At 40.3% G+C, this 14,960-nt stretch overlaps 1 protein-coding gene across 2 annotated transcripts in view; it reads right to left on the bottom strand.

Moving 5' to 3' along the window:
* TDRD3 (tudor domain containing 3) overlaps nucleotides 1-14,018 on the bottom strand; it is a 97,304-nt gene extending 83,286 nt beyond the window's left edge. Inside the window, exon 1 of one of the 2 annotated variants that reach the window (XM_071740529.1) lies at nucleotides 13,744-14,018. In XM_071740529.1, coding sequence (XP_071596630.1) covers nucleotides 13,744-13,784 — 41 coding nt within the window. In that variant the 5' untranslated portion in view covers nucleotides 13,785-14,018. The remainder of the gene's footprint in view (nucleotides 1-13,743) is intronic. The other variant, XM_071740539.1, reaches the window with a different exon arrangement.
* Between the last annotated feature and the right edge of the window lie 942 nt (nucleotides 14,019-14,960).

The following is a 14,960-nucleotide window of genomic DNA, read 5'->3' as shown; positions in this document are numbered from 1 at the left end:
CCAGATGTTGGTACTCCCTTCTTTTGTATTCAATATTTGGAAAATGAAACACTTCATAGATTGAATAGATAAACTATTTCTCATGAAAACCTGTTTCTTCAGTTTTGTTTTAGGAAACAAATTCAAAAGTTTTTAAAATGCAGTTCAATTCAACTATTGTTAGAAAACAATGGCTTTAAGTTAAGCAGTCTGTCCAGCAGTCCCATCACATTGATGAATTCTAATCACGCAGGCCGATTTCAGCCAAATACAACAGAGAAACAGAGGTCTCAAAGATGCTGAGGTTCCCTAAGTTTCACAGAAATCAGCTGCCGAGTGGAAGCAAAACATACAGATTAGCAGTTGCATTGTGGAAAAGAGAAACAGAACTTGGCTCTCCTCCATTTCCAGCAGAAGCAATCAACTGGTCAATTGAAGCACTAGCCTAGCTCCAAACCAGCCATAACACTTGCTGGTGCTTGCCAAACTGAGAGGGACGTGAGAGGAAGACAAATAAATTCTCGGGGAGAACAGACCACAAGAAGAAAACGAAGCCTATCAGGGGATAGTCTGCAGGCACTAGAGGGCACCAAGGGCACTGCAGCAGGTGGTCACAAAGTTGAAGGGGAAAGTAGTTTGAGGAGTGGAGGGCACAAGTCTGAAGGCAACCATCCTTTGTGATTTTCATAGCTCTCAAAAGCTAGTTTTCAGCTTTTCATTCTATTGAGTCAAATAATGATACAATGCTGTGAGTCAAAAGCAGACTACTTTCTTTCTTTAATGTAAGTTACAACTTATGCCCCAATATTCTAAGAAATAGTGAAATCAAGTGTGTCACAACATTTAGGAACTAGTATTAAGCTACGAACTACAGAGTGAAATATATATCTGCATTCCATAGAAAAATATAATTCACAGTATATGATGGGGTCAGGACCCCAATGGATGCAGGCAGACAAGAGATAAGACCAGCTGAGATAAGACCTCAAGAAATATCCACCTCTCAGCTGAGAAGCAGTAACTGATGACACCCTTCATCTACCAAGCAGTAAAACAGGTATATCATCTTCACAGAGAGAGATTGCATGATAAACCTAAACCTTTTTATTTAGCTTAATAAGCTCTTAATTAACTTTTTTTTTCAGGGCTAGAGGGATGGATAACACCATATTTGCATCACATCACATGCTCTTTGGTACTTCCCGCTAAAAGATGAAGACTGAATGATAATGTATTTGCAAGGTATCTCCCTTCATTCTTTCTCCCTGTCTTGTCACATCACTTTTCCTCAACTTTCCATCCTCTCAGGATGCTCTGTTTTCTGTCTATCCTTCTTTACTGGACAGTAGCAAAAAAGATCACACACACAGAACACCTTTCATTTGAAGATTAACTACACAGAATAGGCTACTTCACCATGAAAAAGACTGAAAAAGGGATTTAACATAATTTAATGTTTGCACATGACATTAAAAAGACAAAAAGGGATTGCTTATTCACTGTCTCTAAATTACCAAGTAGGAAATCCAACAAACTTAGGAAAAGGGCACTTCGTACAGTATATAAAGTTGTTATTCACAGTTCTGTGGCTGTTAAAATTTTACATTGGTTCAAAAAAGCAACTGCACAGATCCATGAAGAAGAAAATCAGAAGTCTATTTAGCAGAAAGGAAATAACCAGATAAGGAAATTGCTGAAAAATACAATTGTTAATAGCTGGGGTAACATTCTGAGAGATAATCTCTGCATATTTGTGACACTCTCAGGTTTCTCTACAGACATCAGTTACTGGACTTGATCAGAAACATGGGACTGGGACAGAAACACTGACAGCAAAGGACATCTCAAGACCATCCACTGTAGAAACTGAGCAAGCAAGGAAAGAATTGGATGGACAAAGGAACAATTTAAGGTTTTTTGATCTGTAGTAAGTTAACTCAAATACCACTTCCACATAAAATTAAGCAATCATTCATCTTTGTTAGTCTCCAGTTCATAAATTTGAGAAATCAGAAGTTGAAGTAGCTGCCAGACCAAAAAAAGGCATTCTAATAATAGTTCTTATTAAGTAATTACTTCCATATATCACATATTCTATATTCAAGTAGTACATTTTTTTCCCTACACATTAGCACCACATTTCAGAGTGACCTGCCCTAGTTTTGGTCCTTCTCTGGCAGGGGGGTTGGACTCAATAATCCTCATAGGTTCCTTCCAACCCCTGACATTCTGTGATTCTGTGATAGATTGTGTTAGCATTTGCATGTCAAAAATTATATTAACAAAACCACTTCACAGTTTAAAAGAGATGCACCACTTCTCATCAAGAAAAATATGACAGAACTAATTTCCATTTTTTCTTTTCAGAAGGGAAGGTGCAGGGGATGACATGACAATAAAAACTGAACTATGCATGGAGCATAACCATAAATAAAAGTTCTTCAGCCAAAATGAGTATCACAGAACTCAAAGATAAGTGATAAGCCATAACACTTCAAACTGATGAGGTTGAAAAGTGGCTGGACACAAAGCAACTCTGTAGGCTCATGAAGAAAAACTGAACACAAACCAGTGTGCCTGTCTGGTGGGAAAAAATAGCGACATATTGGGCTGCACGAGCACAGCTGTAGCCAGCAAACCAAGATCCATGATTACTCTACTCCAGGTGAAAAGTTGGACAGTAGATCACTAGGATGTTTTTGGGAACTGAAGCCCATGTCATAGATGAGATGAGAGCACCATTTGGTCTGTCAAGTTTTTTCAGCTTGAAGATCAGCAGACCAAACAAGGTCCCTCTACCACCACTATCTGAAGGTGTTTTAAGAAGACAGAAAAAAGATTCAGAGAGGTGTGGAGTTAAATGACAAAGTGCAACAGATACAGGAGGAAACAGAATATCTTAGCTGGATAAGGGAGAGAAAATTTTTCCCAAAGACTGGCTAAGTCCAGGCCAACTTGGAGATACTCAAACCTCAACTCGACAAGGCCTTCAACAAGCTGGTGTAACTTTGGAGTTAGCCCTGCTTTGGGAGAGGGGTGGGACAATGGGCCTCTCCAGACACTGTCCAAGCAAACTTTTTTGAATTATATTTTTAGTATCTCAAAACAAAGCAAACCTGGCATCTTTGCAAGAATTAATACACAAAAAGGCTTTCTCAAAGAAATATTTTGTTCATTTTTACATTAAGGATACTTAAAAGTTGGCTTATTGAGACTGGGCTACTTAACATATAGTGTTCATACATAAGTAACAAAAAGCTGTAGTGTTAGTAGATCAAATATAATTTTGGTAACTTTTAATCACCTCATTTAGCTTTTCAAAGGTATCATGAAGGACAGTATTTGTATTTCTCAATTCAAGCTCTAAAACACTCACTTTATTACCACACAGAAACAGCACTGAACCATAAAACTACAAAATGAAACTTGGAAAGGTTATTAATTGGTATTTTCCTATTAAAGCATGTCTTACATGTCAGTGTCAAAGACCAGGACTACTTCTGCTTCAAGACACTTTGTATTAATTTCTGAAATAACAGAAGCTTAACATCCCTAGTGCCTTCTGACTCACAAAGCAAGATGCTAAGCAAATGCCTCCAGTTTTATTTGAAATACTTAAAACAATGTTACTACCAACACAAAATCCCCAAGAATAGCTGCTGTAGTGGGAGCTCTTCTTACAGAACTGATTCTAGTGCTCTAACCAAAAAAAACCTTAAATAGTTAAGACACTCCACAAACTTCCTTCTACGTACGAAAATAGACAAAAACTGAAGAAAGAAAAAGAAGTTAAAACCTTCTCAGAAGACAAGGATGAAAGATGAATATGCATTATTCAAACAAAAAAGTATATGTTCTAAGTGAAAATCCTAAGTAGAAAGTAACTTCTAACAGCTGTGGTCATCAAAGCTTACAATACACTGTTACTGTTCCTGCATAATCTTAACTCAGTATACCATCTTTTTCTGCATAGGGACAAGCTATTTTTAATTCTGTAAAAGTGGCAGATTTCCATTTATTCCACTTTATGCTAAAACCAGACATTTTTACAGACTTTCAAAACTAGATTTATAGCATATTTACCAAAGAAAGTAATCAGCCAAAGTAAGAGTAAAGGCAAGCATAGCCATACAATGTAAAAGACCACATGCTAGTACAAGGATGTGTTTATAATTTGTTTGAAAAGCTCTACAGCTAAAGGCAGTTGTATTTCTAAAACTGAAAAATACTACATATGTATTAAGGGGCTTCAGAGAATTATTTCCAAGTTGCAGCTCACCAGCTGCACATGTGCCACAGCAGTCTCATTCACCCATTGACCTACAGACAACTGTAAGTCTATAAAAAAATATGTTCAGCCAAACTACCGCAAAACAGTCAGGTATCCGTAACATAGCCCCAACATTCCTAAAGCAATAAAGTTTCACTGGAATAAACACCTTTTCAAAATTACAAAACTTAAAAGACAAGTTTGAATTTTAAAAAATATGCACTGCACTTCACTGCTACTGCTATTAAAAAACTGCAGAAAAAAGAAACACAGTAAGATAGGTATCAAATGTTACTTTTTGGAGATTTGTCTAACCTTCCAGCCAGCTGATGCATAGCAGGAGATAAACATTTAGTCTTTATTCTGTTTAAAGTTGGAAAGAACTAAGTTCATTTCTCTAGTGCAATAGCACGAAGAAAAGAGGATCACAGCTAGTGTGTAATAGAAATTATTATTTTACACTAAATTAAGGTTTTTTATTTCTTCATGTTACTTTCACATGGCAATGTGGTTGAGTTAGGAGCTGAAATGTAACCTAAGAAAACAGAAGAGACTAAAGACATGATGAGAAAGAAGCTTCCTCTTCCCTTTTCTTCCCCATTTCCAAGCCCAGCGAAAATTACACGTGAGTAAATTTTTAGCAGTGTTTTGCCAGGAAATCTTTTTCCATCTCAAAGCCACAGAGTACAAAATCTCTTAAGCAGTAAATAATCTGATCGAGGTGAAAAATGGTGGATTAAGAAAACTCAGTTCAAGTATAAAAAACACTCTAAATTCTTCTTTCCTCCGAATTGTGTATTCCCCATTTGGTACACTGACATCTACAAAAGAGCTAAATAAGTTATTTCACACCTTCATAGAATGATAAAATAATGTTATTAACACATTTGGTAAGGGTCTTAGACTGCATTCACATTTAGCCTGTGTTTTAAGCATACATCCTGAATTACGTCTATAGAAATACTTAAACATCAAGCTAACAACATACTGCATTTTACCACACTAAAGGAATATAATGAAGTGTAACTTCCAGATTGTAAAAAAAAAACATTAACATGAGTCTATACAGTGACTTAATAGAAGAGCTACAGCAATTCAATATACAAAAGTCACAAAGAGAAGGGTTTTCTTTCTTCATCTAATGGAATTAATTCTTTCTGCTGAGATACAAGCTGTGAGTACTGTTTCTCACTCACATTTCCCCAGGAAAACATTGGCAGCCACCCTAAAGTGTTAAACTGAACACAAATATTCTAATGCTGGGGTTGTGCCAAAGACACAGCTGCCAGCCACTGAGAATATCTTGAAGCTGTCTGAACACACATGGCTGCTTCTCTTCTGGCTTTCCTCAACGACTCTTTTTCAGACATGACACAGCACAAGAAACTCCTAGCCACTCCTGGAGGACTACGAGATAAACAAGAAGAAAGAAAAATCCAGTTTTGACCACACTCCCCAGACAGTGCTCTCTGACAAAGAAGCAATTTCAGCAGTCTGTTCTCTAACTCAGCCTTCATTTCCTGTCATTTAATGCCATCACTCCCATTTCTAATACTAGAATACTAGAACTGTCAATACACACAGATTGGATAGTAAGTCTCAAATTTATTTTTTAAGACTAGCATAGAACAAGCAATCTATTAAAAAAAAAATAACCAACCAATGTACAGGATATTTAAAATAAAAATTTCTAGGCATAATTCTATCTAAGTGAAGCTTCAGGACAGCTTTGTACTTCTATATACTCTTGTATTGCTTACCTTAAGCTGTATTTCATGCACCAATAATACTTATGTAAAATATGCAAATGGATAAACCCACTGAGAAACAGTTTCAGCCTGAATGAGAATGGCACCTCACTCCAAAATCTCCAGCTACCACCCCACCAGTTCGTTGGTCAGGGATTCTGGGTCTGAGGAGTATTAGCATACAGAGACTGAAGACAAAAATTAAAAAAGTCTGTCTCAAGAGTTTCATAAAATGATTTCAGAATGCAAAACCTTTGCAAAGGGCTTTCTCCTGAGACCTGGTTCATCTGTATCCAACATCTGCTCCAAATCTCTCCATCTTCCACCTTCTACAAGATACATATCTTCTTGCTGAAGTCCTGGCTTTCTGGCCAAGTCCTTCTCTCAAATCCCTACCAAAATCACCTCTACACCTCTGCTTACAGTATACTTAGAAGCAAAACTTGTAGGAAGGAAGCGGTAAATCAGTCCAAAGTTATCATTCACAAGTGTGTTAACAAGCTCTACCCATTCACCTTGTGTAGGCAATGTGATCAATGAGTTTATCAACAGAAAAAATGATAGAAAATATTATGACACTTGACAGCTATGTCCATCTCAGAAATGTCTGTGCACTGTTATTAGTGTGCGCTGTTAAAATAGGAGGTCAGTCAAAGAGCATGTGGACCAAAAGAGGCAGAAAGAAGGGAACTTCTATGCCATTGAGTCTAATCTATTAAGATACATTTGTCCCAATAAAGTATTTGCATCACAAAAGGACAGCAAAGCCTGTGAATTATAAGGTGAAGTACCCAAGACTCAATACATTCAAAACCTCCAAGAATTCCAAAAAGGAGATTAGCTATAGAGAACCTGCATACTACTATAGAACTCACTGACTGGAGAGAATCAACATGAGACACACTGTAACAAGAAAAGTTAGGCCACTGAAAACGTTGGTTTTAAAAAGAAATGTCTGTAACAATTAAAAGTACTTTCAACTTTAGATGTGCTTCAAGTAGACTAAGCTTTCTTTTCTGAGTTTTGTTGGTTTGGTTTTTTTCCCTTTTTCTTTTGTTCAGTAAAAAGTTCACAGTAGCAACGCCTTACTCTGAGTTGCAACAATTCTGTAAATCATGGACCACTTATACTGGTGCTTCAGCCAGATGTCAAGTCTCCAAAGATGGTGCATAAATTGATTTGAGATTTGGCATAACAAGGTGAGAGAATGAGAGTCTCTCCCAGCAACTAATGAAAACCTAAAGGTTCACCTGCAGCAAGGCAGTGGAAATCACAGGTGAGACCAAGTGCACAGGAAGCCACACTTGCTTTTGCTTTTCTGTCTCTCTTTTCCCAGTAGTCCTGCTCGTTTCTTTCCACTACTCCCTCTTCTCCCACCTCAATTCAAGAGGAGACAGTCCTTTCTTCATAGTAATTACAATGTGAAAACACTTACTTAGCAACATAAAGAACTGCTTTTTTTTACACAGTCTAGGTGTATCTAACACAGATAGGTCCCCTTTTCTCAAGGGTGTCCAGAAGTAGAAGATTCAGATAAAGAATGTAAAACACAGCAAGTGTCTACAACTGTCTGGAGTAATTCCTAGCTTTCAGCTGTTACAGAACTGGCAGTCCAACTCCACTGTAAAGGTCAATATTCCGAGTATTTATCCCTACCTGACTTTGCCTAATTATAATTTCAACCCACTTTCATTTCTCTGCTATACAATATCATCTGCCAATTAAGTTCTGCAATTTAATTACATATTGCTAAAAAGCTACTTTGCTTTTCATCAGGTAGCAGGTTTAATTCACTGAATGGCCTAAGTCTTGTTTTATGAAAAATAGCTATTCTTGCTTTCTATTAATCATTTCTGCATGATCTACAGATTTTATAGACCTCTATCACCTCTCTCCCTGTTGCTGTTTTCCAGACTAAGGAACTTCACCTGCCCAGCACAGAGGATCCTCCACATCTCTCACCCACTTTTTCATTGTCACCACTTTTTCACTGTCCATGAAACCTTTGCTGGGCTGATTAAATTAATGCACACTGTTACTGATTTGGACACACCACTGATATATATATAATGACCTAACAATTATTTCATATTTTGTGAGTAATTCCCTACAGCTCTCTGACCACTGCCCTTCTCTGAATAAGTGACATGAGTGAATTTAGAGCTCATCACTGTGTAGACAGGTTTGCATTATTTTCCCCTGCATGAGCATCATTTGGCATTCACAAAAAGTGAACTACACTTGTATGTGAAAGCACTGGACAATGAGGTGGCAGTGTGCTCCTCCTACCCTACCCCTTCTGCTTAAGCAATAGCCACCAGTGGTGGTTTGGATGGCTGCATCTGGTTTAAGCTGATCTCTTGGGAGACAGATAACACAGCAAATAGGAGCTTCAAACCCTGTTCAACAGCTGAGGGCTAGTTGAGCATGTGCCAGCAAAGTAAAACCGGTATGCAAATATGTCTGCAAGCCAATTATTTTACTCCAAAAACAGTGGACACTCCTGAACCAGTTGAGCTGTCCTGCATGATAGCTGGCTGCATGCCAGGAACCAACCCCCCCCCCCCCCCCCCCAGAAGGGATGCTTTGTGCTTAAAGAGAATCCTTTTTGCTTCAGATACTCAGTAAGTGTGAAGATACTTTTGTCATCTTTGCTAAGTGATATAAAAGATTGATTGTGCATATATAATCCTTTAGACATAAACTGCTGATCAAGTCTGGAACCAGGACTGAATTCAGCCACACCTAGATTTCTCTGAAAAGTAGTTTATAAAGCAATAAAGTTCCTCTTTGAACTTCATGATGCAACAGAAATGTCTCCCTAATGCTTTTTCTGAGCCTGTCCTCTATGTAGTAAGAAATCAAATGTACCTTGCCATCAAATCTTGTTAAACAACTGTTGCACTTACTATCAAAACTTTGATAAACAGTTTATAAAACAGCTGTCTTATATCAATAATATATATTGTTTCCTCTTTCTTGCAAGCAAAGTGCAGCACTCTTTCCACAACAAATGGTATCACAGGATTTTGCTACACCTACCCAATCATACCCAACTAGATTTTACCAATCCCTATATATCAACAAACTGTTATGGTGCCACAGCACTATCATTCCTTAAGACTACTTTTTACTATGATGGACCCCTAGATCCCACCAGAAACCTACTAGTAACATTTTTCCATCATGAAGCAAGCATTTACTTAGCTAGTTTCTCATATTTTAACCAACTGTACTAATCCAAAGGTAGCATTTTATCTTTGTTAAATCAGCTTTGGCTGAGGTTCTTGGCCAAAGATTTTATCTTTTTAACTATTAATTATAGCCCTAAATCAGTTTCTTATACAAGCTGGGATAATTCCATCTTGCACTGGTCATTTGTTACCACCTATCATCTCCTTTAAAAAAACTTTTAAAAACTTTAAATAATAATAAAAAATAATATTCTTGAGTTTGTTTCCCTCAGCAGAAAGTAAACACTCGACCTTTTCTGTTCCTGCAGAGTGCAAATGACAAAGAATTCAGGTTCTAACTAACATCCATGGTCCAGCAAGAAGGCAAACCGATCAGACCAGTAAGGGAAATACCTACACAAACAGAATCTGCACTGGCATTTTGTGTAGTACAATCACTTTCAAAATACCATGGTACATGACATAAGTCACAAAAGCTGTGTCCAACCTCAAAACCGGTGCCTGTGAATCACTGTGTTATCCCTGTGTCTAAAGAACATCTTGTATCCAGCTTGGGCTTGCTCTGTATACAGGGACCAATTTCAGCTCAACTTTCTGGAGAGATTTCAGTGGCACAGCAAAAGAACGTGTAGGAAAAGCTGATAATCTTGCAGGATCCTGGGATTGACTACTTTGCCAAATTCCTCCTGCATTCTTAGAAAGAAGTAATATAATCACTCCTGTGAGCACTTCCCTGTGTTTCTAGGTGTGCACCTCCTTTTGTTTTATAGGTTGGATCACATCACATGATAAAACCCTATGAAGAACAAGTCTGAACAGATCAACCTTTAGATCTAAAGTTATGCAGTATGGAGCACCTTCTTAACTGAAATACATAAAAATCCATTTAAAAATCTGATATTCACTAACTATATAGTTTCACTTAAAAAAGCCATATAAAACAAAAAAGGGTACCACAGGGTTAAAAGGGATAAAAGGGTTTTCTCATGGATTACTAAGCACTAGCACTTTGTTTCTAAACAACCAGTGCAATTCCTGGTAATCATCCTCTTTGGGAATAACTTTGTAGCTGAAAACTTGTTTACATAATCTTCAAAATACATGAACTTTTACAAGACTTTATATTTTTATATATTTTCATATTTTTATATAAAATACGTATTATAAATATATAAATGTAATATATTTATTTGCTTGAGGAGGATGTATTCTGCAGTCCTTCTGGACTTCTCTTTCACTAAGGAAACTGGATTCAGTTACTTAGGTTCCATTAAGGTCTATATTTTAATAGAAACACTCGGAAATTGGTTCCAAAATTCACAAGTATAAATGTAACAATACTCAAAAGTAACTCCCTCTGACCCCTAGCCTTGCTCCCCATAAATGTCTGATAATTACATAAAACAGTAGCACAGAACTTTTGTTCCAGCACAGTATATCTTTTTTCACTGCAATGTAATACAAACACACCTTATCTCTGAAGTTGGAGCCAGTATCTCATTTCAAGACACAGCATCCATAGTGCAGTATAATGCATAATGAAAAGAACTAGCCTCAAAAAACACATACTTTTAAAGACAGCTGCAAGGACACCTATAAAACTAAAATTCTTTACAAGAACTACAGAAGTATTTTACCCATTTTCATGAAATATCTCCACCAAAAAAAAGCTTCTCAGCGTTAGCTACCACTGTTACATTTATTAGGTAGGGCAACTTCATCTTTTGAAAGCTGATAAAAACACAATTGATGTACTGAAACAGGTTTAAAAGTCAAACATTAAAAATGTCCATGCATTTTACAAGGTATGACTCTCTTAAAACACCTAGTTGGAAAAAAAATATATATAACTACTATACTAACTGTTACTGCTTTACTCAAAAAATACCTTGTATTCAGAGTAATTTTTTTTAAAATGCAGAAATTCATATAAATTAATATCTGTACTAACTTTTCTTATTTTTAAAGATTTAAGGAAGTTACAGTAAAATCCAATAAGTACAAGTAGTAACTTACAAGCTTTGAAACTACAGAAGAACAAGTTTCTTACTTGGCTTGAAACACCAAATGGTGTTTCTGCAGGGACAGATTTTAAGGTATAAACTCAGCTTTGTTTTTGTACTTGAAAACATACAATTTTGTCACAAAGTGACAGCAACAGTGGCAACCAATTCAGTACAGAATATGATTTAACCACATGGGTAGTCAAATGTAGTCAGAAATACACATTAAACACCACCAAAAGCATACTCATACATGTGTTAAACAACTTTAAGACCTACTACTAATATGAGAAAGGTCAGAGAGCAACAGCAAAAAAGCCAAAAGCATGAATGTCTTGGTTATCACTGTTTGGAAATGCATAAACACTTAGCTAAACAAGACTTCTGAAGCATTATTTCTTTTTCAACTTCTTCCTCACATTCCTCGAAAGTTTATGTGTTCACTTCCCTCTCCCATGCTACCCTTCCCAATGCAACTAGGTCAAGGCCTAATTCCAGTGGACCTGATAATAAGCCCACCACTTGCCCCATCATCCTTCAGTCTGTCCTTGGCTCACACCCTGCAGCATTGCAAGAATAACAAGAGTTTCTAGCCATTCAAGAGTATTTGCCTCCAAGGAGAAAGACAAACACTGCAGCATAACAGATCGTTTCAGAGGTGCTTCATCTTTGTACTGACACAGCCTGAAAGCTGTTTACCAGGGGCTTCAACTGACAAAGTAATAAAACAACTAAGAATTAAAACACACGAGATAAAATTCCAAATATGCAACAGAGTACAAAGTAAGAAAGGTGTGAAAACAAAAAGTCTTTTCATGGAAAGCCTTCTCCTTTTCAGAGGGGAATAAACATGGGAAACAAGGATGGTCATTTCCAAGTTACAGTCAAAACTTCCCTTTATATAAGCTAATGTTTTGAAAATTAGGATAGATATGATTCTTTCAATTCACTCATAGCCAGGAATCACCAGACTGACCACTCTAGGATTGCTTACAACAGTGTTTCTTAAACATATCCTTCTGCATTTAGCATTGGTACAACCTCACCTAAGTACTGTGTGCACTGTTTGAGCATGTTAAGGTCCTTAAGTGTGTTCAGAGGAAAGCAACAAAGCTGATAAAAGGCCTGGAAGGCGTGTCCTATTAGGATTGGCAAGGACTTTGGGCTTGTCTGATTTGAAATAAAGGATGATGAGGGGCAACTTCATTGCCCTTACAGCTTCCTGAGGAGGGGAAGTGGAAATGGAGGTGCTGAGCTCTTCTCCCTTGTGACAGGATATTCAAAGCTGCTCCTGGGGAGTTTCAGACTTGTCATGAGGAAGCATTACTTTATTGAGAGGGTGGTCAAACACTGGAAGAGACTTCCTAGAGAGGTGGTAAATGCCCCAAGCCTGTAAGTGTTCAAGAGGCATTTGGACAACATGCATTAGGTTTTGGACAGCCCTGAAGTGGCCATGAAGTTGGACTAGATGATCGACATAGGCTTTTCCCAACTAAAATAGTCTATTCTACTTTAAACTATATGACACCTGTTTTAATATTTTAAAACTTAATCATACATGAGATTGCAATCCAGAAGATATACTAAAGTAAACAGCAGAATAGAAGTAGCCTGGAAAGCACACGCAGCCTATAATTTGAGCAGTTTTTCTTAATTTCAACCAAAGTAAGATGCTTTGTGTACTGGTAGTCAGCAGTAAGCTTTTGAAAGACTTGCAAGCAGTTGCAGAAAAAAAACCTACATATCCGCTAATAAACTAACTACTTTGACCAATTTTTTAAAAATCAACTTCCAGACAACAGTGCCAGAACACCTCTAGGCTTGAAAATGAGACGCAGAGGCTGCATTACATATTTTAAAAGCTCAACATATTGTTTCAAAACAGGTATGGTGTGCCTATAAGGATTACGTTCAAGCCTTGTACTTATTCTACTTTAATTCCTTTTTTTCCACCTCATCTCCCTTACCGAACGGGAGCACAGTGTAATCAAAACCAAAAGAATTGCCGGCAAGTCGCAGGCCACCTGGCATTTAGTATCTCCGACACCGTGCCGAGGCAGGCTGGGGGAAAAGGCGGTCAGGAGAGGGAGACACAGGCAGGCCGCAGCGCAGCCTCCGCCGGTCCCTGCCGGATCCCCATAGGCTCCAGGGGAGGCTCACGGCCCCGCCGGCGAGAAGTGGAGGGCCCGGAGGGGTGGGAGCCCCTCTCGGCAGTGCCACTAAGGGGGGCTGAGCTGCAACCTACGACCGGCACAACCCTCTCCTAGGACAAGCCCCAAGCGCACGGCGGGGGGGGAGCACCCCCTTCCCGTAGAAGGGGGCTGGAAGTGCGTGAGGGTGACGTCCCCTCATCCCGCTCCACGCTTCAGAAACACGAGAACCCAGAAGCCCCACAGCGCTCCTCCGAGTTACCCACAAATAAGTGCTCGCCCTGGGCCGTGGCCGCTGTCCCGCTCCCAGAGGGGCCGCGATCAGACTCCTGCGAGGCCTGGCAGCCCGGCCGGGTCGGCAGGGAAGGCCGCGGTGGGGCCGAAGACGCCCCCACTTACCAGCCCGACTCGGAGAGCGCCGCCCTCGTCCTGTCGGCCATGGCGCCTCCCGCCGCCGCTCACACACTGAGCTCGGGGGCCTCTGGGAGGGGTGGCGGGACCGGGCCGGGCCGGGCCGGGCCGGCGCGGGGCCGCCGGACGGTGCGGAAAGCCCCGGCGCTGGGAGGAGGGACACGGGGCCCGCTTGTTCCCCCGCCCCTCGGCCCTCTCCAGGCGCTCGGCCCGGCCAGCTCTCCGGAGGGGGGAGGGAGCGGAACAGAGGGAAGGAAGGAAGGGGCGGAGGCGGCGCAGGGAGAGACGAACAAAGCCCGCGACCGACTACTACGGGGCTGAGGGAGGTGGCGGGGGAGGGCGTCCTGCTGCCTGCCTGGAAGCCGCTGCCGCCATGGTGGAAGAGGGAAGGAGTGAGGGCAGGGGAGGAGCGCTGGCATTGCCTCTCTCCTTTCCTCCTTGCCTCTCTCCTTTTCTCCTTGCCTCTCTCCTCTCCTCCTTCCCTCTCTCCTCTCCTCCTTCCCTCTCTCCGTTCCTCCCGCCTGCCTGCGGGCTCCGACCCGCCCTGGCCTCGCTGCGGAGGGTCTGTCTTAGCCTCCGTGGGCCTCTGCCGCCCGGGAGCGTTGGCGGTGGCCGGGGGTTTGCCTCCTCGTAGTAGCGGGAAGGATGTATCTTAAGCGCACTTCATCTATAAATAGTGCCCTTGTTAGTGACACGGTGTAGGAAGAGAGTTTCCTCGGTGCCCTCAAAGGAGGTGTTGGGGGATGAGGAGAAAAGGGGGAGGTTCAGTAATTAGACGGACAACATGTAAAAAGCTGTTCCTGTGTTTCTTTAATGCCTTTGGTTTGGTTTTAATCTTTGCCCTAGGACGCTGGGCACTGACGTGAACACTCAGTTTTGTGCTCCGCCTTTTTAATGGGAATTATGCAGCGAAAAGAATGTCACTGCTTCGTTACTGCTGTTTTAAGTGCCCGATTTCCTCAGGCGCTGGAAGCAGACGAGGCAGGAGTGTTGTCCCCTGGCTGTTCTCCAGAATTCTGAGAATCTGCCAGAAGGGGACGGAGAGCAGGTCAGGAGTTAAGAAAGCGCCTACCCAAGTCTTGGCCATCAGAGATTCGGCCTGCAGGTGAGGGCAGCAACCTTCCATTAGGCACTGGTGATTCGCGCTAGTCAGTCATGTCCAGATACTTCTGCAACTCATCGGTGCCAAGTTTTAATTCTTTGTA

The sequence above is a fragment of the Heliangelus exortis genome, chromosome 1 (assembly GCF_036169615.1).
Source record: "Heliangelus exortis chromosome 1, bHelExo1.hap1, whole genome shotgun sequence".
In the NCBI taxonomy this organism is placed as follows: Eukaryota; Metazoa; Chordata; class Aves; order Apodiformes; family Trochilidae; genus Heliangelus; species Heliangelus exortis.
Note: the sequence above shows the minus strand (reverse complement) of the source record. Positions and strands in the feature narration are given on the sequence as shown.